At 61.2% G+C, this 27,247-nt stretch overlaps 1 protein-coding gene across 1 annotated transcript; it reads left to right on the top strand.

The window, feature by feature from the left end:
- The first annotated feature begins 527 nt into the window (after positions 1-527).
- Positions 528-25,733, top strand: LOC142435707 (arylsulfatase F-like). Its single transcript, XM_075539895.1, has 14 exons — positions 528-808; positions 1,497-1,618; positions 1,823-1,951; positions 5,138-5,269; positions 5,455-5,545; positions 13,650-13,799; positions 15,217-15,338; positions 17,541-17,672; positions 19,916-20,339; positions 20,621-20,757; positions 22,047-22,181; positions 24,492-24,654; positions 25,057-25,178; positions 25,369-25,733. Exons 1-14 carry the CDS (start codon positions 528-530, stop codon positions 25,731-25,733), a joined length of 2,505 nt encoding a protein of 834 aa, XP_075396010.1.
- The last annotated feature ends 1,514 nt before the right edge of the window (positions 25,734-27,247 follow it).

Here is a 27,247-nt window from a genome sequence, read left to right as displayed (position 1 = left end):
ATGATGATGATGGATGATGGATGGATGATGGATGGATGATGGATGATGGATGATGATGGATGATGGATGGATGATGGATGATGGATGGATGATGGATGGATGATGGACGATGGATGATGGATGATGGATGATGGATGATGATGGATGATGATGGATGATGATGGATGATGGATGATGATGGATGATGATGGATGATGGATGGATGATGGATGGATGATGGATGATGGATGGATGATGGATGATGGATGGATGATGGATGGATGATGGATGATGGATGATGATGGATGATGGATGATGGATGGATGATGGATGATGGATGATGGATGATGGATGATGGATGATGATGATGGATGATGATGGATGATGATGGATGATGGATGGATGATGGATGGATGGAGACAGAAAGGCCTGAATAATGGATGGAAGGAGACATAGGCAGACAAGAATAATTGATGGATGGATGGATCGATGGTGGATGAGTGGTGGAAGAGCCATGGATGGGCAGGTGGACAGACGATGGCCGAGCCATGGATGGGCGGTGGAAGGACGATGGCCGAGCCATGGATGGGCGGTGGAAGGACGATGGCCGAGCCATGGATGGGCAGTGGAAGGACGATGGCCGAGCCATGGATGGGCGGTGGGAGGACGATGGCCGAGCCATGGATGGGCGGTGGAAGGACGATGGCCGAGCCATGGATGGGCGGTGGAAGGACGATGGCCGAGCCATGGATGGGCGGTGGAAGGACGATGGCCGAGCCATGGATGGGCGGGGCATGGAGCAGTGCTGGAGGAGCTGGGGCGGCAGCAGGTGCAGGACGACGCCTCCCCGCTCCGAGCGCCGAGGAGGAGGAGGGAGCAGGGTGTCTGCGCGCGGGCCTGGGTCTCGGCTCCTGGAGCTCAGGGGAGCACCGGGGACCCTGCATGCGCTTCCCCCAAAAGCCTGGAGCCCCCAAACCTCAGCACTGCACCCCCACAGCCCTGGCCACAAGGCGTGCAAGCGGAACCCCTTCCGTCCGTCCTCCGGCTGCAGGGGGCTCTGGCTTGGGGCACCGTCTGTCCCGCATCCGTCTGTCCACTCTGGGCCTCCCTCCCACCGTGGCTTCGCTCCTGCGCTGCCCGGGGACCTCGTGCAAACCCCACGTCGACCAATCCCACTGCCAACGCGGGCTGCCTGTGCATGAACGAGTCAAGGCAGAATGCACGGGAGCGGGAGGGGGCGGGGGTCCCCTGTCCTCACACCCCCCTGGAGGCTGGCCCTGATTGCACTAAAGCAATGAGAACATCGACACCCCAAGGGGACTTGGATTTTTCCGTGACAGGTGAGCTCTGTCGGACTTCAGTAGGCTGTGCGCCTCCCGGCACGGCGTCCGGAAGGACAAGCTGCAACACTGGGGCAAAGGGACAGGGCGTAGGCGGGAGGCGGGTAGAAGGAGGCAGAAGATGGATCATCACCCCACGCCTAAGTCCTCCAAAGCCGTGGCGCGTGGCCACCCCAGGGTGGAGGCTGAGGACGGGGCTGGGCGCTCCTGGTGCTGCATGTTCCACCAGCCCCAGCCCCGGATCGCGGGGGCCATTCCCAGCAAACGCAACCTGGGCTGGCTGACACCCTGGGTGACAGGTCCTGCTCAGGGCGTTTGAGATCTGCAGACCCTCAGGATCACCCTCCACGGCGGAGTACCCCCTCTGCCCCCCGATTTTGCACCCCAAGAGGTTAGGGGGGACCTGCTCCTGTGTGCAGACATCGGTCGCACCTTGATGTTGGAAAGCGGCCTCAGTTTCCCCTGAGACCTCGCAGGGCCTCCCGGCTTTGCCCCACTGGCAGGGGACGGGGCCCGGGCTGTGTCCACGGTCTCCAGGTGGACTCACGTTCTGGGGGACATGAGAATTTCGAGCAGCGGGGACATCGCCTGCCCACGGCACCGGCGGCTCTTGCCTGAGGTGGACTGGGCAGGTGCCCTTACCTGATTCAGGTGCAGGATCACGGACGCTCAATGAGATAAGTTAAAGCCTCCCCCCGCCGTGCTCCCCCCGCCATTGTTGGGAGGTGTCCGAGCGTGGGTGAGGCTCGGTGTGAGTGGGGGGAGAAGGGGGAGCCCATCTCGATCATGTCCATTCAACCCCCTCCCACGGGGACCGGAGAAGAGTGGGTGAAAGGAGACATCAGTCCATGTAAGACACGAACTTTTAAAAAAATGCTCAAGCGTTCCTGGGAGAGGGAGGGTGGTGGAGGGGAAAATGAGGAGCTGAGACCAAGGGCTCAAGCAGAAAGACAGTGTTTGAGAGCGACGAGGGCAGCAAATGTACGACATGCGGGCGGATATTGGCTGGTGGACTGGATCGGAGCCGGGCTGTTTTCTGAGTCCAATGGCTCTTGTCTAGAAAGCTCTTCCTTCCTATAAGAAAAGAAAGAAGAAAGTCCAGTTAGCTTTCTGCTTTTTCACGCTTGCTCACATCCTAGACCAAGGATACACGATTATTTCATTTTATTTTATTTTTCCCTTAAAGGTGAACTGCTAAGTGCATTCGGCACGGCAATCGAGGGTCGTTTTTTGAGCTTCGCAGTCGGGCGATCACCGGCGACAGGGGATTCACAATGATCGCGGCGTCGCAGGGCTGCTGCTTCTCTGAGCCCGTAACCTGCCCCCTGACGCGTGCACACGCCGGGCAGCGCCTCGGGCAGACTGCAGACACGCGGAAGCCGTTGGATCGGGGGGGGGGGGGACTGGTGAAGAAGGGAGGACGTGCCGGGCACTGCCGAGAGGTGGAACGCTCCGATTTGGAAGCAGGACCTCCCGGCCGGAGGGTCCTGGGAGCAGAGGTTGGCGAGGTTTTGTCTCACGTGCTTTGGACACGGTGTTCGGAGGCGACCAGTCCCCTGAGGAGGATGTCGTGCTGCGTGAGGTTGAAGGTCACAGAGGAAGAGCAAGACGCCCCAGGAGATGGACTGGCACAGGGGGGGGGGTTCACCCCGAGTTGGTCGAGTCGAGGGTACCCGTCACCCACATTGTCCATTTAAAAATCATTGTATCGGCGCCTTGGGCAGCTCTTATCACCATCCATCCATCATCCATCACCATCCATCAATCATCCATCCACCCATACTCATAGTGGGCGTGGGTGTGTTAGCCAGAACCCCCCCAGTACCCGGCCTCCACCGTCTCTCTGTCTGAGCCACGGCTGCAGCCCCGTGTCCGTGCATCTCGTCCAGGGCCATCCCCTCTGTCGCTGCCCCTCCGCTTCCCCAAGCACGACGTCCTTCCCCAGGGACTGGCCTCTCCCGACGACATGTCCACTGTCTGTGAGACCGAGTCTCACCCTCCCCGCCTCTAGGGGGCGCTCTGACACAGAACCTCCCCGTCCCCGCCTCTAGGGGGCGCTCTGGCACAGAACCTCCCCGTCCCCGCCTCTAGGGGGCGCTCTGACACAGAACCTCCCCGTCCCCGCCTCTAGGGGGTGCTCTGACACAGAACCTCCCCGTCCCGCCTCTAGGGGGCGCTCTGACACAGACCCTCCCCGTCCCCGGCTCTAGGGGGCGCTCTGGCACAGAACCTCCCCGTCCCCGCCTCTAGGGGGCGCTCTGGCACAGAACCTCCCCGTCCCCGCCTCTAGGGGGCGCTCTGACACAGAACCTCCCCGTCCCCGCCTCTAGGGGGCGCTCTGACACAGACCCTCCCCGTCCCCGGCTCTAGGGGGCGCTCTGGCACAGAACCTCCCCGTCCCCGCCTCTAGGGGGCGCTCTGGCACAGAACCTCCCCGTCCCCGCCTCTAGGGGGTGCTCTGACACAGAACCTCCCCGTCCCGCCTCTAGGGGGCGCTCTGACACAGACCCTCCCCGTCCCCGGCTCTAGGGGGCGCTCTGACACAGAACCTCCCCGTCCCCACCTCTAGGGGGCGCTCTGGTCCTGCTTCTTCCAGGAGAAGTCCCTTTGTCCTGGTATAAGTCCACGGTCCTTTCAATATTCCTAACATGATGTCCTGCTCCAGGGGCGGGTCTCTCCTGATGTCACAGCTGACAGCCAATCGGCTCAGACCCAAGAGAACCCGTAAGGGTGGAGGAAAGCTTGCTTAATGCAGGTCTTGGTCATCAGTGTGTTCTGTGCCCCCAGTGGCCTGTCTGGTTGCCGTGTGTCTGTCTCCTGCCTGCACCATCGTGCCCCTAAAGTGCATTGTAAATCCTAAGCGTCCACTGTCCGTGTGAGACACAGTCGGTTCTCTGGAGCCCTGGAGGCCGTGGTGCCCGGGAAGGAATCCGAGAGGCGCTTTTGGGGGGGGGGGTGCTCACCTTTCCACCTACCGCCGGCGGCAGCCTTGATTTCCTCACCTCCCTGTGGGGCAACGTCTCACCTTTTGAACGGATGGAGAAAGCGCGCTTCTCGGAGAGCCAGCTGTGATGAAGGACGCCGCCAAGCCCGGGGGCACCTGGACGACCGACGCCTATCCTGACACCCCAGTAATCAGGGAGCAGATGCACCATCAGGTCGCAGCCAAGGAGGCCTCCGTGTGGGCGCGGCCTTGTTTCTCCTGAGGATGCTGGGAATTCCTGTCCTGCTCCCTGCAGGCCGGACACACGCTCCCTCCCCGATTGACATTCCCGCTGACGAGCCACGTGGAGACACGAGGATGCAGCTGGAGACCTGGAGCTGGAGGGGCCACGTGGAGCCACGCCGGTGCTGAGATGCGTCCACGGCCACTGGATCCGCAAGACTCTGCACCCGCCGGCCTGTGACCCTCCTGCATCCGTGTCATTGCATGAGCTGCCTGAGTCTGGAGAGGGATTTATAGACTGGAATCAGGCAGATGGCTAATATCAGACTCATGGACTTGATCTGGACTGGGCATCAGTCAGGCAGCAGCTGGAGAAGCAGGTCTGGGAGGGGCTCGGGCTCCAGGGCACGTGCACGGGTCGGCCGTCCCGCAGGCGGTGCAGCTCACAGGCTGAGGCAGGGACCCGCCGAAGCAGCCGCTCGCTCCCGTCACAGAGAGCGAGGGAGACGGGGGACCTTGCCGAGCCATCGATCTCTGTCCTCCAATCAAACTGCAACCTGATGAATCTGCATGCTCCTATTGGCCACGTTGGCACAAGACACCCACCTGTCAGAGCTGGATAATTGATCCAGAACCTGACTCTGACCCACAGGGACCCTGCAGGAAAGGCAGAAAGGGGATTTCCGAGAGTCTTTCTGCGGACACACGGCCTCTTCCTCTTGCTCCCAGAGGGGCTGGTGGTTTGACCCGATGACCGGGCAGCTCAGCGACCAGGTTTTCCCAGGTAGGCGGGATTGTGACCCAATACCAGGAAGCCCGGGCTGCAATTACAACAGGCAGATAGACCGAGTCCGGGAAATGCAATTCCCAGGCCGTATGTGCTTAGTTGGCAAGTTCCCCGGCCGAGGGCGAAGTCTTGCTGCAACCAAGCTGGTCTTGCACAACATCAGCTCGCCCGGTACTGCTCAGACGCCCGGGGAGAGACAGAGATGCAGAGACACGGGCAGCGCATTCTCTGTCGGCTGTCTCTGCGCTGCGGACGGCTCTCGGCGAGTGACGGGTGAGTTTCCTGAGGCTGCAGGGAAGGGGATTTCTGGGGGTGTTCTCGACACCCCGCTTCGGGCCAGACCCTGCCCGGGTGCATTTTCTGAGACTCCGTGGTGCTGCTGGGGGCTGCGAACCAGGCTGCTCAGTGCGAGGCCTGCTGTTCCGGCCAGCTGGTGGATCCTCGTGAGAGAGACCAGACCGTCTGCTCCCGTGCAGACTGACCGCCTGGGAGACCCCCAGGGGCAGCTCCGCCCTGTCCTGCAGGGTCCCCGCGAGTCGGAGTCCACTGGATGGCAGTGTGTTTATTCAATTATCTATCTATCTATCTATCTATCTATCTATCTATCTATCTATCTATCTATCTATCTATCTATCTGCATATCTCTCTATCCATTAGCTCCTCGGGAGAAACACCAGACCGTCTGCTCCCGTGCAGACTGACCGCCTGGGAGACCCCCAGGGGCAGCTCCGCCCTGTCCTGCAGGGTCCCCGTGAGTCAACACCGAGAGTCCACAGCAGTGGGCAGTTCCCACGTCCCTGGGACTGACAGCACCCCAAGTCATGCACCATTAGGGGAGCGGGTGGGAGGGGGCTCCCCGCTGGGGGAGGGGCGTTAGCAATGAGTCCCGTGGACAGAAGGGCACGTCAGTGTGCGTTCTTGGGGAGATCCGAGGGCCACTGGTCGGATGCCTTCTTCCTTTCTTCCCTCGACGGCTTGTCCAGGGGTTCAAGTGTGCAAATTCTGGGGGGCAGGGGAATGCAGAGAATTGTCTCAGGCCTCAGGGTCCCCAATGATTATAATTGCACTCCCAGGCTGGGTGCGTGGGCTGCCCAGAGGAACGAATGTGTGGACACGCACAGGTGTGTCACAGAGAACTTCTGATCCAAGAGCAGGTGACTGTGGAGAAAACAGCCCAGCCCGTGCAGAGCAAGTCCATCAGTCTGATATCAGCCCATCTGTCCAATATCAATCTATAAATCCCTCTTCAGACGCATGCACTTCATGCAATGAGGCCGAATGCAGGAGGGTCACAGGCCGGTGGGTGCAGAGTCTTGTGGATCCAGTGGCCGTGGAAGCAGCTCAGCGACGGCGTGGCCTCCATGTGGCTCCAGGGCTCCGGCTCCATCAGCAAACTTCCAAGAGTTCCCAGAATCCTCAGGGGAAAGCCACGCCCCTACATAGCAAGGCCTCCTGGGCTATGGCCTGAATGCAGGCTAGACTCCGCCCCTTCACTCAGGCTGACAGGAAATGATGTCATTGCCATGGTAACCCAGGATGGCTTAAGACAACCTCACCCTTCTCCCTCCTGGCAACTGATGGAGGGAGCAGACCCACAGGGGGCGCCGTGAGTCAGCACTGACTCCATGGAGGGAGGAGACCCACAGGGGGCGCCGTGAGTCAGCACTGACTGATGGAGGGAGGAGACCCACAGGGGGCGCCGTGAGTCAGCACTGACTCCATGGAGGGAGGAGACCCACAGGGGGCGCCCTGAGTCAGCACTGACTCCATGGAGGGAGGAGACCCACAGGGGGCGCCCTGAGTCAGCACTGACTCCATGGAGGGAGGAGACCCACAGGGGGCGCCGTGAGTCAGCACTGACTGATGGAGGGAGGAGACCCACAGGGGGCGCCGTGAGTCAGCACTGACTCCATGGAGGGAGGAGACCCACAGGGGGCGCCGTGAGTCAGCACTGACTGATGGAGGGAGGAGACCCACAGGGGGCGCCGTGAGTCAGCACTGACTGATGGAGGGAGGAGACCCACAGGGGGCGCTGTGAGTCAGCACTGACTGCATGGAGGGAGGAGACCCACAGGGGGCGCCGTGAGTCAGCACTGACTGATGGAGGGAGGAGACCCACAGGGGGCGCCGTGAGTCAGCACTGACTGATGGAGGGAGGAGACCCACAGGGGGCGCCGTGAGTCAGCACTGACTCCATGGAGGGAGGAGACCCACAGGGGGCGCCGTGAGTCAGCACTGACTGATGGAGGGAGGAGACCCACAGGGGGCGCCGTGAGTCAGCACTGACTCCATGGAGGGAGGAGACCCACAGGGGGCGCCGTGAGTCAGCACTGACTGATGGAGGGAGGAGACCCACAGGGGGCGCCGTGAGTCAGCACTGACTGATGGAGGGAGGAGACCCACAGGGGGCGCCCTGAGTCAGCACTGACTCCATGGAGGGAGGAGACCCACAGGGGGCGCCGTGAGTCAGCACTGACTGATGGAGGGAGGAGACCCACAGGGGGCGCCATGAGTCATCACTGACTGATGGAGGGAGGAGACTCCCAGGGGGCGCCGTGAGTCAGCACTGACTGCTGGAGGGAGCAGACCCACAGGGGGCGCCGTGAGTCAGCACTGACTCCATGGAGGGAGGAGACCCACAGGGGGCGCTGTGAGTCAGCACTGACTGCATGGAGGGAGGAGACCCACAGGGGGCGCCGTGAGTCAGCACTGACTGATGGAGGGAGGAGACCCACAGGGGGCGCCGTGAGTCAGCACTGACTGATGGAGGGAGGGGACCCACAGGGGGCGCCGTGAGTCAACACTGACTGATGGAGGGAGGAGACCCACAGGGGGCGACATGAGTCAGCACTGACTCCATGGAGGGAGGAGACCCACAGGGGGCGACATGAGTCAGCACTGACTGCATGGAGGGAGGAGACCCACAGGGGGCGCTGTGAGTCAGCACTGACTGCATGGAGGGAGGAGACCCACAGGGGGCGCCGTGAGTCAGCACTGACTGATGGAGGGAGGCGACCCACAGGGGGCGCTGTGAGTCAGCACTGACTGCATGGAGGGAGGAGACCCACAGGGGGCGCCGTGAGTCAGCACTGACTCCATGGAGGGAGGAGACCCACAGGGGGCGCCGTGAGTCAGCACTGACTGATGGAGGGAGGAGACCCACAGGGGGCGCCGTGAGTCAGCACTGACTGATGGAGGGAGGAGACCCACAGGGGGCGACATGAGTCAGCACTGACTGATGGAGGGAGGAGACCCACAGGGGGCGACATGAGTCAGCACTGACTCCATGGAGGGAGGAGACCCACAGGGGGCGCCGTGAGGCAGCACTGACTGATGGAGGGAGGAGACCCACAGGGGGCGCCGTGAGTCAGCACTGACTGATGGAGGGAGGAGACCCACAGGGGGCGACATGAGTCAGCACTGACTGATGGAGGGAGGAGACCCACAGGGGGCGACATGAGTCAGCACTGACTCCATGGAGGGAGGAGACCCACAGGGGGCGACATGAGTCAGCACTGACTGCATGGAGGGAGGAGACCCACAGGGGGCGCCGTGAGTCAGCACTGACTGATGGAGGGAGGAGACCCACAGGGGGCGCCGTGAGTCAGCACTGACTGATGGAGGGAGGAGACCCACAGGGGGCGCCGTGAGTCAGCACTGACTGATGGAGGGAGGAGACCCACAGGGGGCGACATGAGTCAGCACTGACTGATGGAGGGAGGAGACCCACAGGGGGCGACATGAGTCAGCACTGACTCCATGGAGGGAGGAGACCCACAGGGGGCGACATGAGTCAGCACTGACTGCATGGAGGGAGGAGACCCACAGGGGGCGCTGTGAGTCAGCACTGACTGCATGGAGGGAGGAGACCCACAGGGGGCGCCGTGAGTCAGCACTGACTGATGGAGGGAGGAGACCCACAGGGGGCGCCGTGAGTCAGCACTGACTGATGGAGGGAGGAGACCCACAGGGGGCGACATGAGTCAGCACTGACTGATGGAGGGAGGAGACCCACAGGGGGCGACATGAGTCAGCACTGACTCCATGGAGGGAGGAGACCCACAGGGGGCGCCGTGAGGCAGCACTGACTGATGGAGGGAGGAGACCCACAGGGGGCGCCGTGAGTCAGCACTGACTGATGGAGGGAGGAGACCCACAGGGGGCGCCGTGAGTCAGCACTGACTGATGGAGGGAGGAGACCCACAGGGGGCGCCGTGAGTCAGCACTGACTGATGGAGGGAGGAGACCCACAGGGGGCGCTGTGAGTCAGCACTGACTGCATGGAGGGAGGAGACCCACAGGGGGCGCCGTGAGTCAGCACTGACTCCATGGAGGGAGGAGACCCACAGGGGGCGCCGTGAGTCAGCACTGACTCCATGGAGGGAGGAGACCCACAGGGGGCGCCGTGAGTCAGCACTGACTCCATGGAGGGAGGAGACCCACAGGGGGCGCCGTGAGTCAGCACTGACTGCATGGAGGGAGGAGACCCACAGGGGGCGCCGTGAGTCAGCACTGACTGCATGGAGGGAGGAGACCCACAGGGGGCGCCGTGAGTCAGCACTGACTCCATGGAGGGAGGAGACCCACAGGGGGCGCCGTGAGTCAGCACTGACTCCATGGAGGGAGGAGACCCACAGGGGGCGCCGTGAGTCAGCACTGACTGATGGAGGGAGGAGACCCACAGGGGGCGCCGTGAGTCAGCACTGACTCCATGGAGGGAGGAGACCCACAGGGGGCGCCGTGAGTCGGCACTGACTCCATGGAGGGAGGAGACCCACAGGGGGCGCCGTGAGTCAGCACTGACTCCATGGAGGGAGGAGACCCACAGGGGGCGCCGTGAGTCAGCACTGACTGATGGAGGGAGGAGACCCACAGGGGGCGCCGTGAGTCAGCACTGACTCCATGGAGGGAGGAGACCCACAGGGGGCGCCGTGAGTCAGCACTGACTCCATGGAGGGAGGAGACCCACAGGGGGCGCCGTGAGTCAGCACTGACTCCATGGAGGGAGGAGACCCACAGGGGGCGCCGTGAGTCAGCACTGACTGCATGGAGGGAGGAGACCCACAGGGGGCGCCGTGAGTCAGCACTGACTGCATGGAGGGAGGAGACCCACAGGGGGCGCCGTGAGTCAGCACTGACTCCATGGAGGGAGGAGACCCACAGGGGGCGCCGTGAGTCAGCACTGACTCCATGGAGGGAGGAGACCCACAGGGGGCGCCGTGAGTCAGCACTGACTGATGGAGGGAGGAGACCCACAGGGGGCGCCGTGAGTCAGCACTGACTCCATGGAGGGAGGAGACCCACAGGGGGCGCCGTGAGTCGGCACTGACTCCATGGAGGGAGGAGACCCACAGGGGGCGCCGTGAGTCAGCACTGACTCCATGGAGGGAGGAGACCCACAGGGGGCGCCGTGAGTCAGCACTGACTGATGGAGGGAGGAGACCCACAGGGGGCGCCGTGAGTCGGCACTGATGTATCTTACAGAACAAGGCGTGTTTATACCCAAAGCATTGCTCTTCCCATTCTTCTGAGCCCCGTGTGGCTGAGTCTGCATTCTGGAAACCTCAGAGGCTGGGTTAGTTTTGCCTGTGTCTGTTTCTGAGACTGTAACTCTTTACAGGCGTCCAGAGCCTCATCTTTCCCCTAAGGAGCAGCGGGTAATCTTGAACTGCTGACCTCGTGGTTTGCAGCCCAAGGCACAACCCACTGCAGCACCTGGGCTGCAGCCCATTGCTTCTGCTGCAAGGATGCGTTTGCAGAATAGTTTGCGGGTCAGGAATGCACATCCCTTGCTATTGACCCAACGCCCTGAGACCAGCACCTTTGTTTTTCAGACGACTCACCTGTGCATCCCGGAGCTCACAGCCGAGCCCTGACATGTTCACCATGAAGCCGTGGTGAGTTCACTCGTTCATTAAGCCGCCCACGACGTCGCTCTTCAATCACGGCACCGAGAACACATTCACATGCCCCGCGGTCCTGCAGTCAGCTTGCTTTTAAAGATACTTGTAGAAATATCCTCACAATCAGCTCGATGCATCATTATCGGCTCCCCGGTTCCCTTACCCCCCCCCCCTCCAGTCCCTGATCCACCAGTGCCTCATTCTCCCTGCGCCTCTGCACCCTCTGAGCCTCCTTGCATGGGGGACACACCCAGGAAAGCACAAAGCCCCCAAGGCACCAGACAGTGACACAAAGGCACAAACTGAGAAGGAGGAAGCAAAGCCCACCAGCAACAGGAAATTCCCGTCGTGCGACGAGTCGGAAAATGTTCAATCTGGAGGTCAATCAGGTCCGGTCCAGAGGGCGGTCAGTTGGCCAGGTTTCCTATTCTACTGTAGCCGCTGCTGCCCCCAATCTAGTTTTCAGAAACACTCAGGGTGCAGGCTGCCTGCCCGGTGCCGAGCGGTGCGGAGGGGAATCTTTCCACGGTGGCTGGAAGGGGGAAGGTTGCGTTCCTCCCACCCAACACTTTCCGTTCAGCAAGCTTATTTTAACATGTGATGCATGCACAGCCTTTTATGCAAGCGCACCGGGGAGCAGTCATCGTGCACACACCTGCCGGGTCGTCGTATAAAGCCAGTCACGGAGGCAGGTGCAGAGGAATGAGATATGGGGGAGACCTGCTTCTTAGCTTTGGAAAACCACGCGTGTACGTGGACAGCCGCCCACGGGATGAGGCATGTGGTTGGGCAGTGAAATATTAGCATGTCGCGTGGCCCTTTGAGTCACGAGGAGGATGTAGTCCCTGCAGGAGGCTTTGTGGAATAGAGAGTGTGTGATCTCGGTGCTTTAGAGAAACAGATCCACAGACACTCATGCACAGGAGAGAGTTTTATATGAAGGTTAAATGCACGTCAAAAAAACATTCCAGCCCAGCGCTGCCCAAGCCCACAGGTCCCACATGAACCCACATGTCCGACACCGACCACAGAGCCCCCCGTCTCACAGACAAGGTGATGCCGACGCAGGAGGGAAGCCGAGTCAGTGACGGGTCAGCGTCTCAGCGCTGCAGGGTCTCCACACGGGGCTCCAGCTCCCAGGCTGCATCGGGGCAGCTCCATGCGGCTGCTCCTCGGGGTGCTGTGCAGGAAGGGAGCCTTTCTCCTTGGGGTGCTGTGCAGGAAGGGAGCCTTTCTCCTTGGGGTGCTGTGCAGGAAGGGAGCCTTTCTCCTCGGGGTGCTGTGCAGGAAGGGAGCCTTTCTCCTTGGGGTGCTGTGCAGGAAGGGAGCCTTTCTCCTCGGGGTGCTGTGCAGGAAGGGAGCCTTTCCCCTCAGGGTGCTGTGCAGGAAGGGAGCCTTTCTCCTCGGGGTGCTGTGCAGGAAGGGAGCCTTTCTCCTCGGGGTGCTGTGCAGGAAGGGAGCCTTTCTCCTTGGGGTGCTGTGCAGAAAGTGAGCCTTTCTCCTTGGGGTGCTGTGCAGGAAGGGAGCCTTTCTCCTTGGGGTGCTGTGCAGGAAGGGAGCCTTTCTCCTTGGAGATGTCCTGCAGGAAGTGAACCTTGCCAGCTGAGGCAGGGAACTGGCTAAGGCAGCTGCACCCTGGTCTGACCATCAGAAACCAAGAGACCTGAGAACCAGACAGGCGAGTCTCACTGAGCCACTTAGCACTCCACCCTTCAATTAACCCCGCATGTGTTTATCGGCCAAGTTGGCACCACAAACGAACTACCTGGATCCACAGCTTGCCAACTGGCACGTGTGCCTTGCTCGTTAGCTCCACAATTGCAGTTAAGCAGCACCCACGCCCTAATCCTCCGTATGTTCCAACACCTATGACGCTCGTAAGCCTGCCACTTCGTGCCTTGCCCCCGCCCCCAGTTTTGGGGATCCACTTTATCTCCTGCCCCCTTACATCACCCCAGTGCTCCGAGGAGACGATCCTATTTTCTGATATGAAGACTCTTCATTCCACTTGGAACCTTGTGAAATCGCCATCCGTGAGCAAAGTCAGATCCGGACACGCCGTCCATGAAGTCGGCAACAACATGCAGGGTTTCACAGGCTCAGGAGTGTCCAGCTGGCCGGGCCCCGGTCAGCTCCGTGTGGCTGCCTCACTCGCCCTCCCCAGGGTGCCCATGGGTCGCCTCGCCTTCAGACCAAGCTTCAGCTTCCTCTAAAGATCGCAGCCGATAGACCCCCAACCCTGGGGCTGCTCCCCCCTCTTACAAGGAGCCGCCATGAGGAGGAGGAGGAGATGAGGAGTGAGGTTGGGGGCGGGGGGTCTCCGGCTTCTTGCTAGACTCTTGCTAGACATCAGGCTTGTCAACCTTCGGAGGCTGAAGGGGGGCGCTGTCTGTCCCCCCATCGCCACCCCACACACCTGGGAGGCTTCTTCAGGGTGCAGCCCTGCTCATTCGGTCATTCTCCCCGCTTTCCAGGACCTTCCTGGCCTCGCTGCTCACACTGATGTTGCTTTGGGACACGTGTGAACCAACCGGGACGACGGACAGCCGGCCAAACATTTTACTGATATTGGCGGACGACTTTGGGATCGGTGACCTTGGCTGCTACGGCAACCACTCCATGAGGTACGTGGACCTGCAGGTCCAATCAGGGAACGACGTCACACGGGCGTCCTGACAACGGGCGGGTCTCCTTCCTCCCCTCTGCCCACGTGGCCCCGACACCGTGATGAAGGGGCGTCGCCCGCTGAGCAGGTGGGTCGGCGAAGTCAAGCGGGCTTGGAACGAGGTTCTGGAAGGGGGTCCCATGCACCGTCGCTGAACGGTTTTAAAATACAGCGTGGGAGACATTTGCTTGAAATGTGTTCTTTAAAACACACCTGGTGTCTCCCTTCCATGACAGTCCTGCTGGATTCTGTCCATCATCTATCTACATATCTATCATCTATCTATCTATCCATCCATCCATCCATCCATCTATCATCTATCTGTCTACATATCTATCTATCTGTCTATCTATGTATACATCTATCTATGTATCTATCTACATATCTATCTGTCTGTTTGTCTATCCATCCATCCATCTATCATCTATCTATCTATCTACATATCTATATATCTATCATCTATCTATCTATCTGTCTGTCTATCCATCCATCTATCATCTATCTGTCTACATATCTATCTATCTATCTATCTATCTACATATCTATCTATCTATCTATCTATGTATACATCTATCTATGTATATATCCATCTATCTATGTATCTATCTACATATCTATCTGTCTGTCTGTCTATCCATCCATCCATCTATCATCTATCTATCTACATATCTGTCTATCTATCTATCTATCTACATATCTATCTATCTATCTATCTATCTATCCATCCATCCATCCATCCATCCATCTATCTATCTATCTATCTATCTATCTATCTATCTATCTATCTATCAATCTATCTGCATATCTCTCTATCCATTAGCTCCTGGGGAGAGAGAGCAGACCGTCTGCTCCCGTGCAGACTGACCGCCTGGGAGACCCCCAGGGGCTGCTCCCTCGAGGGCAGTGTGTCTGTCTGTCTATTTATCCATTCATCACTCAATGTATTATATGTATTTATGATCCGTCTATCCACCCACCATGTGTCTACCTGCCTACCTATCTTTTGTCTACCTGTCCACCCATGTAGCCATCCATCCACCATCCATCCATCCATCCATCTGCATATCGACCTACCTGCCTGTCTATCCATCCATCTGCATATCGACCTACCTGCCTGTCTATCCATCCATCATCCATCCATCCACCACCTAAGTCACTCGTTGCGTGCGCACATCACGTGGGTCGTGCGTGCGTCACGTCGTGCGTGCGTCACGTGATTGGTGCGTGCGAGCGTCACGTCCTGCGTGCGTGCGTCACGTCGTGCGTGCGTCACGTGATTGGTGCGTGTGTGCGTCACGTCGTGCGTGCGTCACGTCGTGCGTGTGCGTCCCGTGGCGCGTGCGTGCGTGCATCCCCACTGCGGCCCTCTGTTCCAGGACCCCGCACATCGACAGCCTGGCGAGAGACGGGGTGAAGCTGGAACAGAACATCGTCGCCGAGTCCATGTGCACCCCGAGCCGGTCGGCCCTGCTCACCGGCCGGTACCCGGTCCGATCAGGTGCGTGCGCCGCCTGCCGGCAGAGGGCGCTGTCGTCCGCGCCGCGGCTGCTCGGAGCGCTGCCAACCAGCCGCAAGGTCAGCGGTTCAAATCCGCCGGCCGCTTCTCGGGACGAAAACGAGGCCCCTAACGCGTGGCGGCCCCAGAAACCCCCAGGGCCGGTTCCGAAGGGCGCTGGGACTCGGAATTGACCCGATGGCGCGCGGGGCGGTGTGAGCGGGAATTCCAACCCACACGGTCGGAGGTTCAGATCCGCCAGTGCCCCGGTGGGTGACAGCCCTGCGCACGCCCTCTGCACGGGGGGCGCTGAGAATGGGGGTTCGCGAGCCTGCTTCTCCGGAAACGTGCGGAGCGGGTCCCAGTCTCAAGCATTTGCAAGGTTTATTTTAACACGTGACGAACGGAGGCCTCGGGTGAGGGGGCGGGACATGATGCGGTTTTAGTTCCCACGGTACTGGACCTCCAGGGGGGCGGCTCTCCGCTGCCCAGCGCGCCGGACCCGAGAAGGAACCGAGGGCGGTGGGTTTGTTTTCCTCGAAAAGATGCGCCCCAAACGGCACCCTGCGCAACCCAGGGACGAGCACGGCCCTGCTGGCCTGCAGAGCGCGCTGGGCGGTGGGTGGGCATTGGATAGTGGGTGGTGGGCATTGGATAGTGGGTGTGCAGTGGGTGGTGGGCGGTGGGTGGGCAGTGGGTGGTGGGCATTGGATAGTGGGTGTGCAGTGGGTGGTGGGCGGTGGGTGGGCAGTGGGTGGTGGGCATTGGATGGTGGGTGGGCAGTGGGCGGTGGGTGGGCAGTGGGTGGTGGGCACTGGATGGTGGGTGGTGGGTGGGCAGTGGGCGGTGGGTGGTGGGTGGGCGGTGGGCAGAGCGCGGTGGGCACTGGATGGTGGGTGGGCAGTGGGCAGTGGGTGGTGGGTGGGCAGTGGGCGGTGGGCACTGGATGGTGGGTGGGCGGTGGGCAGTGGGTGGTGGGTGGGCAGTGGGCGGTGGGCATTGGATGGTGGGTGGGCAGTGGGCGGTGGGCAGTGGGTGGTGGGTGGGCGGTGGCAGATGCATCTTGCTTAATATGTCACACCTCATCATTGGACCTGTTATAAATGCATTCTACTGTTTAGCAATATCTGCTTTTTAAAAATGGGGATTTTCATGTTTTAATTGGTGAGTGTTAGGTTTTGGGGACTATGTTTTTCCTGTAGATGATACTCTGGATGGGTAAGTCAAATGAGACAGTGGCTGCATTAACGGTTGCTTGGAGGTGACTCAGGAGCCCTGGTGGTGGGGATGCGAGGGACTGAGAGCCCCATGATGGGCAGTTCAAACGCCACCAGCTGCTTTGCTGGAGGAAGGCTGGGATTTCTACTCCTGCCAACACTTACTGTCTCAGAAACCCACAGGGGGCGCCGTGAGTCAGCACTGACTGATGGAGGGAGGAGACCCACAGGGGGCGCCGTGAGTCAGCACTGACTCCATGGAGGGAGGAGACCCACAGGGGGCGCCGTGAGTCAGCACTGACTGATGGAGGGAGGAGACCCACAGGGGGCGCCGTGAGTCAGCACTGACTGATGGAGGGAGGAGACCCACAGGGGGCGCCGTGAGTCAGCACTGACTCCATGGAGGGAGGAGACCCACAGGGGGCGCCGTGAGTCAGCACTGACTCCATGGAGGGAGGAGACCCACAGGGGGCGCCGTGAGTCAGCACTGACTGATGGAGGGAAGAGACCCACAGGGGGCGCCGTGAGTCAGCACTGACTCCATGGAGGGAGGAGACCCACAGGGGGCGCCGTGAGTCAGCACTGACTCCATGGAGGGAGGAGACCCACAGGGGGCGCCGTGAGTCAGCACTGAGTGATGGAGGGAGGAGACCCACAGGGGGCGCCGTGAGTCAGCACTGACTCCATGGAGGGAGGAGACCCACAGGGGGCGCCGTGAGTCAGCACTGACTGATGGAGGGAGGAGACCCACAGGGGGCGCCGTGAGTCAGCACTGACTCCATGGAGGGAGCAGACCCACAGGGGGCGCCGTGAGACAGCACTGAGTCTCATGCGCCCCAATCACAGGCCCTGCCCCTGGAACTCAGGCCACGCCCCAAAGCACAGGCCACGCCCCTTCGTGCGAGGCCCCGCCCCTGGCCGCGTGTCCGATCCCGATGTGCGCATGCGTGCTGGCCGCAAGGTGACGTGGTTCCCGCCTTCCCCGCAGGCATGGTCGGAGATTACGTTGACCACTCTCTGGATGTTTTTAACAGTCTCGGGGTGTCGGGGGGGCTCCCCCGAAATGAAACCACGTTCGCGGCCATCGTGAAGCAGGTCGGGTATCGCACCGCGCTGATAGGTAAGGACGGCGGGCGCGCGTCCCTCGCTTTCTCCTCAGGGGCCCCGGCTCCGCGCGCGGGAACATCCCCGTGGGCGGGAAGAACCCGCCGGCGCAGCGACTCTCCTCAGCGAGCGCCGGGAGCCGCTGCTCCTGTCAGGCGGCGCCCCGCCCCCCTCTCGGTGACCCCGCCCCCTCTCGGTGACCCCGCCCCCTCTCGGTGACCCCGCCCCCTCTCGGTGACCCCGTCCGCCGCTCGGCGACCCCGCCCCCTGCTCGGTGACCCCACCCCCTGGTCGGTGACCCCGCCCCCTCTCGGTGACCCCGCCCCCTGCTCGGTGACCCCGCCCCCTGCTCGGTGACCCCTCCCCCTGGTCGGTGACTCCGCCCCGCTCGGTGACCCCGCCCCCGCTCGGTGACCCCGCCCCCGCTCGGTGACCCCGCCCTCCTCTCGGTGACCCCGCCCCCGCTCGGTGACCCCGCCCCCACTCATTGACCTTGGCCTCAGAGCCTTGCACGCCCCCCGCCCCCCGCACCGGGGCGCCCCCCCATTCCCGGCCTGCAACCGCGTGGCCCCCCGGGTAGAACCGCGGACGTCCGCACTTCCGGCCGGGCCCACGGAAGGATCGTCATTAGTCATAGAAATTAAACAGAAATAAACAACCTTCTGCTTCTGGCGCCCCGGCCGAGTCGGTCTGTCTGTCCCCGCGGGGCGCGGGTGTGGGTTCCGGTCTCCCCGCTGCCTCTTCGTGTCCCCACTGATGTGTGAGCGCTGTTTGCACCTGCGCCCTCTCCGGCCGCTCCCCCAGCGGCGTCTCTCTGTCTCGGTCTCTCTCTGTGTCTCTCTCTGTCTCTGTATCTCTCTCTGTCTCTCTCTGTCTCTGTCTCTGTGTCTCTGTCTGTCTGTCTCTCTCTGTGTCTCTCTGTCTCTCTGTCTGTCTCTCTCTGTGTCTCTCTCTGTCTCTGAGTGTCTCTCTGTCTATGTCTCTCTCTGTGTCTCTCTGTCTCTGTCTTGTGTCTCTCTGTCTCTCTGTCTATGTCTCTCTCTGTCTCTCTCTGTGTCTCTGTGTCTGTCTATCTCTGTCTGTCTCTCTCTCTCTGTATCTCTCTGTGTCTCTCTGTCTCTCTCTCTGTGTCTCTCTGTCTCTGTCTGTCTCTGTCTCTCTCTGTGTTTCTCTGTCTCTCTGTCTCTGTCTCTGTCTGTCTCTGTGTCTCTGTCTCTGTGTCTCTCTCTGTGTCGCTCTCTGTCTCTCTGTGTGTCTCTGTGTCTCTCTCTGTATCTCTCTCTGTCTCTGAGTGTCTCTCTGTATGTCTTTCTGTGTTTCTCTCTCTGTGTCTCTCTGTGTCTCTCTGTCTCTCTGTGTCTTGTGTCTCTTTGTGTATGTCTCTCTCTGTGTCTCTGTGTCTGTCTGTGTCTCTGTGTCTCTGTGTCTCTGTCTCTCTCTGTCTGTGTCTCTCTCTCTCTGTGTTTCTCTCTGTCTCTCTCTCTGTGTCTCTCTGTCTGTCTCTGTCTTTCTCACTGTCTCTCTCTGTCTCTGTGTCTCTCTGTCTCTGTCTCTCTGTGTTTGTCTGTCTCTGCCTGTCTCTCTGTCTCTGTGTCTCTTTCTGTGTCTGTCTGTCTCTCTCTGTCTGTCTCCCTCTGTATCTCTCTGTGTGTCTGTCTGTGTCTCTTTCTCTGTTTCTCTCTCTGTGTCTCTGTCTCTCTCTCTCTGACTGCCCGCGTGCTCTGTCTCTGCCGGGAGGCCCCCCCCCTCCCGTCTCTGCCCCCCCCGTCTCTGCCCCCCCCTCCGTCTCTGCCCCCCCGTCTCTTCCCCCTCCCCCCGTCTCTGCCCCCCCCCCGTCTCTGCCCCCCCCGTCTCTGCCCCCCCCCCGTCTCTGCCCCCCCCCGTCTCTACCCCCCCCCCGTCTCTGCCCCCCCCCCGTCTCTGCCCCCCCCGTCTCTTCCCCCCCGTCTCTGCCCCCCCCCCGTCTCTGCCCCCCCCGTCTCTGCCCCCCCCCTGTCCCTGCCCCCCCCCGTCTCTGCCCCCCCCCCTGTTCCTGCCCCCCCCCTGTCCCTGCCCCCCCCCCCGTCTCTGCCCCCCCCCCGTCTCTGCCCCCCCCGTCTCTGCCCCCCCCCGTCTCTGCCCCCCCCCGTCTCTGCCCCCCCCGTCTCTGCCCCCCCCCGTCTCTGCCCCCCCCGTCTCTACCCCCCCCCCCCCCCCCCCCGTCTCTGCCCCCGCGCCCCTTCCCCGCGTGGCGTCGCCCCTCACCCCGTCCGTCTGCAGGAAAGTGGCACCAGGGCCTGAACTGCCGCCTGCGCGGGGACCACTGCCACCACCCGGCGCGCTACGGGTTCGACCACTTCTACGGGATGCCGCACTCGCTCACGGGGCCCTGCTGGCCCGACCCCTCCCGGGCCATGGAGCTGGCCGTGCACGCCCGGCTGTGGCTGTGTGTCCAGCTGCTGGCGCTGGCCGTGGTCACGCTGGCCCTGGCCAAGCTGCGCGGCCTCGTCTCGGTGCCCTGGAGCCTCCTGGCCTTCCTGGCGCTCTGGACCCTGCTCCTGAGCCACGGCTGGTTCTGCAGCGTGGACTCCAGCCGCTACTGGGAGTGCGTGCTGATGCGGGGCCACGAGGTCACCGAGCAGCCCATGGACGCCCAGCGGGCCGGCGACATCATGGTGCGGGAGGCCGTCTCCTTCATTCAGAGGTCAGTCTTGCACCCCCTTTTCCGCGCGCGGCGCCGGGGGGTCGGCTCCATGTCCTGCCCGCCCTCGGGAGCCGGGCTGTCCTTGCGGGAGACTCGTGGGCATGGGGGACAGGGGGCTCGTCCGCAGGAGGACCAGCAGGGACAGGGCGTGTGTCCTGCCTCCGGGGAGGAGGACAGGAGCTCTCAGGATCCCGGGAGAAAGGCCACGTCCACTCAGAGGCCTCCTCGGCTGCCACCCGCTGGCCAGGCTGGGTCCCACGACGGAGCCTCGTGTGTTTCAGGAACCGCCGCGGGCCCTTCCTGCTGTTTTTCTCCTTCCTGCACGTGCACGTCCCCCTGCCCACCCGGGAGGACCACATGGGCACCAGCGCCTTTGGCTTGTACGGGGACAACGTGCAGGAGATGGACAGCATGGTGGGTGAGTGCCGCGCCCCGCCGTGCGTCCCCAGTATTGTCCTCTGTCCGGGCCGTGCGCGCGTCAATCCTCTCTCTGCCTCGGCTGCTCCGGGCAGGGACGTCGTCCCCGGGCTTGATGTGCCAGGAAGGGGCTGGTGCCCGCCCTGTCTCTCGCTCCTTCCCGGCCTGCTTCTCTGCGGGCGTGGCAGCCCCCCTCTTCTCCCCACATCCTGTGGGGTCCCTGTTGTCCCTGCACCACATCCTTCCAGGGAGGCCGGTCAGTTGGGCTCTGACTGGGGCCGGCCTCGCGGCCCTCGCTGTCCATGTCTCGCTCCATGTGCACGCACACACCCGATTCAGGGGAGACACAGACAATACCCTCCCCCGGGGGGGGCGGTCAGTGCCCTGCTCCCCCATAGCCATCGTCGCCCTCATTTTTGAAAAAAAAAAAAAGTTTTCCCTTTTTCTCCGCCCGACCCCTTGTTGGGCGCCACTGGCTCGGTCCCGTCTGGTGGCGGCCGTGTGCATGGTGGGGGGACACTGCCCGGGCCGGGACCCCGCTCAGGCCTGTGTACTGGGCCCCCGGGGGCGCAGTGACCGGGTCGAGCCGTCTCTTTGTGGGGGGGGGGTGCTAGTCTGGAGAGACGAGAGAAAGAGCCACATGGACGCTCCTGTGCATAAGAAGACCTCCCCCCCCCTGTACGTTCCTTCTAACTTTTTAATTAAATATTGGGGCGCGTACATCTCTGATCACAAGCCGTCCATCCATGCAGCGTGTCAGGCACATTTGCACAGAGGCCGCCGTCATCATTTTCACAGCCTTCTCTTCCCACTTGAGCCCCGGATCTCAGCTCCCCGTTTCTCCCCTGTCCCCCCCCCCCAAGTCCTCGCTCCCTCAGGAGCCCTTGTTCAGTTGTAGATTATTTTCCATCTTCCATCATCCTCCATCGCCCTCACCCGCGTTTCCGTTATCCATCCCCCTGGGAGGGGGTGTCCAGTTGTCCGCAGATGGGCCTTGGCCCCCCATTCACCTTGCGTATGATTTTGCTCTGGGTCTTGGATGCCGGACGTCTGGTCCCTTCGACCCCTCGAGGTCACGCAGGCTGGTGTGATTCAGCTTCGGATCCACCGGCCGCTCCTCGGCAGGGAGGCTCGGGGGTCCGTGTCTGTGCAGACTGGGATCCAGGGGCCTCGGGCGGCCGTCGCAGGCTGTGCCCCTCGCGGTCACTAGGTGACCGGGGCCTTCGCAGCAGCGACGAGGACGCGCAGGCAGGAAAGTGCAACCACACTCAGGCAGGGCACTCACCCTAGGCCAGCTCCTGGACGCGCTGGACGTCAACGGCCTCCGAAACAACACCGTTGTCTTCTTCTCCTCGGACCACGGGGGACACCTGGAGGCCAGGAGAGGACATGTCCAGCTCGGGGGATGGAACGGGATCTACAAAGGTGAGACCTGTGTCGACGTCTTCAAACAAACGGGGACGCCCCGAGAGGGCGATGCTCGACGCCGAGCCGGGAAAGCCAGGGGGGAGCTGCTTTCCTCGGGGGCCTCCTGTAGCCAGAGAGGTAGACGGACGGCCGACAGAAACACGGACGCGTCCATGGCTCGAGGGGGCAGACGGGTGGATTCGCGGTCGGACGGGAGGACGGACAGGTGATGAACAGGCAGGTCGTGGACAGGCGGACAGGGGTTAGGTGACAGCACAGGTGCATGGAGGGAGGGAGGAAGGACTCGATGGGATGCTGGACGGATGGAATGACTGATAAATGGAGCTGGATAGATGACAGACAAGTAATAAGTTTTAGCTTAAAAGATCCATCGATGGATGATGGACGGATGGAGACAGGCAGGCATGAATAGTTGATGGAAGAAGACATGGGCAGACATGAATAATGGATGGATGATGGATGATGATGGATGATGATGGATGATGGATGATGATGGATGATGATGGATGATGGATGGATGATGGATGGATGATGATGGATGATGGATGATGGATGGATGATGGATGATGGATGGATGATGATGGATGATGATGGATGATGGATGATGATGGATGATGGATGATGGATGATGATGGATGGATGATGGATGGATGATGGATGATGGATGGATGATGATGGATGATGATGGATGATGGATGGATGATGGATGATGGATGATGATGGATGGATGATGGATGATGGATGATGGATGATGGATGATGGATGATGATGGATGATGATGGATGATGATGGATGATGGATGATGATGGATGGATGATGGATGATGGATGGATGATGGATGGATGATGGATGGATGATGGATGATGATGGATGATGATGGATGATGGATGATGATGGATGGATGATGGATGATGGATGATGGATGGATGATGGATGATGGATGATGGATGGATGATGGATGGATGATGGATGGATGATGATGGATGATGGATGATGATGGATGATGGATGATGGATGATGATGGATGGATGATGGATGATGGATGGATGATGGATGATGGATGGATGATGGATGATGGATGATGGATGGATGATGGATGGATGATGGATGGATGATGGATGATGATGGATGATGATGGATGATGATGGATGATGGATGATGGATGGATGATGGATGATGATGGATGATGGATGATGGATGATGGATGATGGATGATGGATGATGATGGATGATGGATGATGGATGATGGATGATGGATGATGATGGATGATGGATGGATGATGGATGATGGATGATGGATGGATGATGGATGATGGATGATGGATGGATGATGGATGGATGATGGATGGATGATGATGGATGATGGATGATGATGGATGATGGATGATGGATGATGATGGATGGATGATGGATGATGGATGGATGATGGATGATGGATGGATGATGGATGATGGATGATGGATGGATGATGGATGGATGATGGATGGATGATGGATGATGATGGATGATGATGGATGATGATGGATGATGGATGATGGATGGATGATGGATGATGATGGATGATGATGGATGATGGATGATGGATGATGATGGATGATGGATGGATGATGGATGATGGATGATGGATGGATGATGGATGGATGATGGATGGATGATGGATGATGATGGATGATGATGGATGATGATGGATGATGGATGGATGGATGATGGATGATGATGGATGATGATGGATGATGGATGATGGATGATGGATGATGATGGATGGATGATGGATGATGGATGATGATGGATGATGGATGGATGATGATGGATGATGGATGATGATGGATGATGATGGATGATGGATGATGATGGATGATGGATGATGGATGATGGATGGATGATGGATGGATGATGGATTGGTGGAATGGTGGGTGCAGAGACACGTGGCTGGGGTTGACCATGAGAGTGTGCTGTGCACAGAGAAAGCAGGGAGACGTGGAGACGTGAGCCACACGCAGGACAGCGATGGGCTGTAAGTTCCACAGTCGGGTGCCGGCCGCCGGCTGCTCCGTGGGGGAGTCCAGGCTGTAAAGGCTGATGGCCTTGGACACCCGCGGGGGCAGCTCCGCTCCGTTTTCCCGGGACAGGGGGGGGGGGCGTCAGATGGGCTGGGGGTCATCGGCGTGGAGGACCCCGTGCGGCACGGTAGCTAAGCGCCAGCGGTCGCCCGACGGGGCGCTGGGGCTCGGAATGGATTTGGGGGGGCTGGGGGTCCCTGGGGGGCTCAGCTGTTTGCAGACGAAGCTCCTGCCCCTTGTCCTCCAGGCGGCAAAGGGATGTCCGGGTGGGAAGGCGGCATCCGCGTGCCCGGGCTCGTCCGGTGGCCGGGGGTGCTGGAAGCCGGAAGAGTGATTGAGGCGCCCACGAGTCTGATGGACGTGCTGCCCACCGTGGCCGCCCTGGCGGGAGCACCTCTGCCCCAGGACAGGTACGTTGGTGATCTGTAATTGCTGCCTCGCGTTATTGGGGCTCGCACGGCTCTTGCCGCCATCCGTCCATCCATCCGTCCATCCGTGAGGACCCTGAGCATGCACAGGTCCAGCTGTGCCCTGACCGACAGCCGGACGCCACCCCCTGCCCGCTTCCCCTCAAACTGGCCACAGACAATGTGTCCGCCGTGAGCCCCGAACCGTCCGTTCACGCGGGACCCCGAGTGTCCCGTGGGTCTTGTTTCCGGCTGGACGTTCCAGCAGCTGGACAATCGCCCCAAAAGGGTCAAGGCCCCGGCCTCCCGGCCGCCGTGGGGCGTGTGTCGGCGTGAGCTGCCCGCTGGCTCCGCGCCCAGAGCCCGTGCTGCAGCTGAACCCGCTCCCGCCTGCGTCCACCCCAGGGTCATCGACGGCCGGGACCTGCTGCCCCTGCTGACCGGCGAGGCCGCACACTCGCAGCACGAGGTCCTGTTCCACTACTGCGGGGTCTACCTGCACGCCGCCCGCTGGGTCCCCAGAGACGGTGAGTGCCGTCCCCTGCAGGGCTGCGGTCAGTGGGAGAAGGCGGGTCTCGGAGTGGACGGGCCAGACGCGGACCTGCAGCCCTGCAGCCCTGCAGCCTGGGAGCGGCCGTGTCCGTGGCCAGGGCGGGACAGGCGGACAGAACACGGACGGCCTCGTCCCCCGGCTAGTGGGCCCGTCTGTCCCCGCAGATGACGCCGTCTGGAAGGTCCACTTCGTGACCCCCGTGTTCAGCCCCGAGGGGGCCGGGGCCTGCTACGAGACGGGCTTCTGCGCCTGCGCGGGGGACAACGTGACCCACCACAGCCCCCCGCTGCTCTTCGACCTGGCCCGCGACCCCGGGGAGGCCACGCCGCTGTCCAGGGACTCGGAGCCGCGCTACGACGCGGTGCTGCGCACGGTGGACGCGGCGCTGGCCGAGCACCTGCGCTCCCTGCGCCCCGTCCCCCAGCAGCTGGCCCTCAACCAGGACCACGTGTGGCTGCGGCCCTGCTGCGGGGTCTTCCCCTTCTGCCTCTGCGACCGCGAGCGCGGGCTCCCCGAGATCACGCCGTAGCCAGGCCCCCGCGCCCCGCCCCGTGTCCCGCCCCCCGTGCCCACGGTCCCCCCGAATCACAGACACACGCAGCGAGGTCTCCCCACGGGGCTCCAGCTCCCAGGCTGCATCGGGCAGCTCCATGCGGCTGCTCCTCAGGGTGCTGTGCAGGAAGGGAGCCTTTCTCCTTGGGGTGCTGTGCAGGAAGGGAGCCTTTCTCCTCGGGGTGCTGTGCAGGAAGGGAGCCTTTCTCCTTGGGGTGCTGTGCAGGAAGGGAGCCTTTCTCCTCGGGGTGCTGTGCAGGAAGTGAGCCTTTCTCCTAGGGGTGCTGTGCAGGAAGGGAGCCTTTCTCCTTGGGGTGCTGTGCAGGAAGGGAGCCTTCTCCTCGGGGTGCTGTGCAGGAAGGGAGCCTTCTCCTCGGGGTGCTGTGCAGGAAGGGAGCCTTTCTCCTTGGGGTGCTGTGCAGGAAGGGAGCCTTTCTCCTTGGGGTGCTGTGCAGGAAGGGAGCCTTCTCCTCGGGGTGCTGTGCAGGAAGGGAGCCTTTCTCCTTGGGGTGCTGTGCAGGAAGGGAGCCTTTCTCCTCGGGGTGCTGTGCAGGAAGGGAGCCTTTCTCCTTGGGGTGCTGTGCAGGAAGGGAGCCTTTCTCCTTGGGGTGCTGTGCAGGAAGGGAGCCTTTCTCCTCGGGGTGCTGTGCAGGAAGGGAGCCTTTCTCCTCGGGGTGCTGTGCAGGAAGGGAGCCTTTCTCCTTGGGGTGCTGTGCAGGAAGGGAGCCTTTCTCCTCGGGGTGCTGTGCAGGAAGGGAGCCTTTCTCCTTGGGGTGCTGTGCAGGAAGGGAGCCTTTCTCCTTGGGGTGCTGTGCAGGAAGGGAGCCTTTCTCCTCGGGGTGCTGTGCAGGAAGGGAGCCTTCTCCTTGGGGTGCTGTGCAGGAAGGGAGCCTTTCTCCTCGGGGTGCTGTGCAGGAAGGGAGCCTTTCTCCTTGGGGTGCTGTGCAGGAAGGGAGCCTTTCTCCTCGGGGTGCTGTGCAGGAAGGGAGCCTTCTCCTTGGGGTGCTGTGCAGGAAGGGAGCCTTTCTCCTTGGGGTGCTGTGCAGGAAGGGAGCCTTTCTCCTTGGGGTGCTGTGCAGGAAGTGAGCCTTGCCAGCTGAAGCGGGGAACTGGCTAAGGCAGCTGCACCCTGTTCCAACCATCACTAAGCACAAGATGCCGCCACCTGCCCCCTCCCCCTTCAGGGCTCCCTGCTGGAGACAGGTGCACACGGAGACCGAGCTCCGAGCCCTGCGCCCACCGACGCGGCCCGGGTGCTCCCTTGCGCTTCACAGCCTGGTTCACGGCCTGCTTCCTCACCTGCTTCCTCACCTGGTTCCTCACCTGGTTCACTGCCTGCTTGCTCACCTGAGGGGCTCAGGTGCCTCCGTGGGTTGAGTTCCCAATAGAGCGATTCCATCTTGCCTCCATCGCGTGGTCCCCAGGACAGGGTGTAGAGCTGCCCGTTCTGACCCGCAGGCAATGCTACGTGTCAAGGTGGGGGGCGCCCTC

Source organism: Tenrec ecaudatus, chromosome Y, assembly GCF_050624435.1.
Source record: "Tenrec ecaudatus isolate mTenEca1 chromosome Y, mTenEca1.hap1, whole genome shotgun sequence".
Classification (NCBI taxonomy): Eukaryota; Metazoa; Chordata; class Mammalia; order Afrosoricida; family Tenrecidae; genus Tenrec; species Tenrec ecaudatus.
The sequence above is the reverse complement of the archived record's forward strand: the minus strand, read 5'-3'. Positions and strand labels throughout refer to the sequence as shown.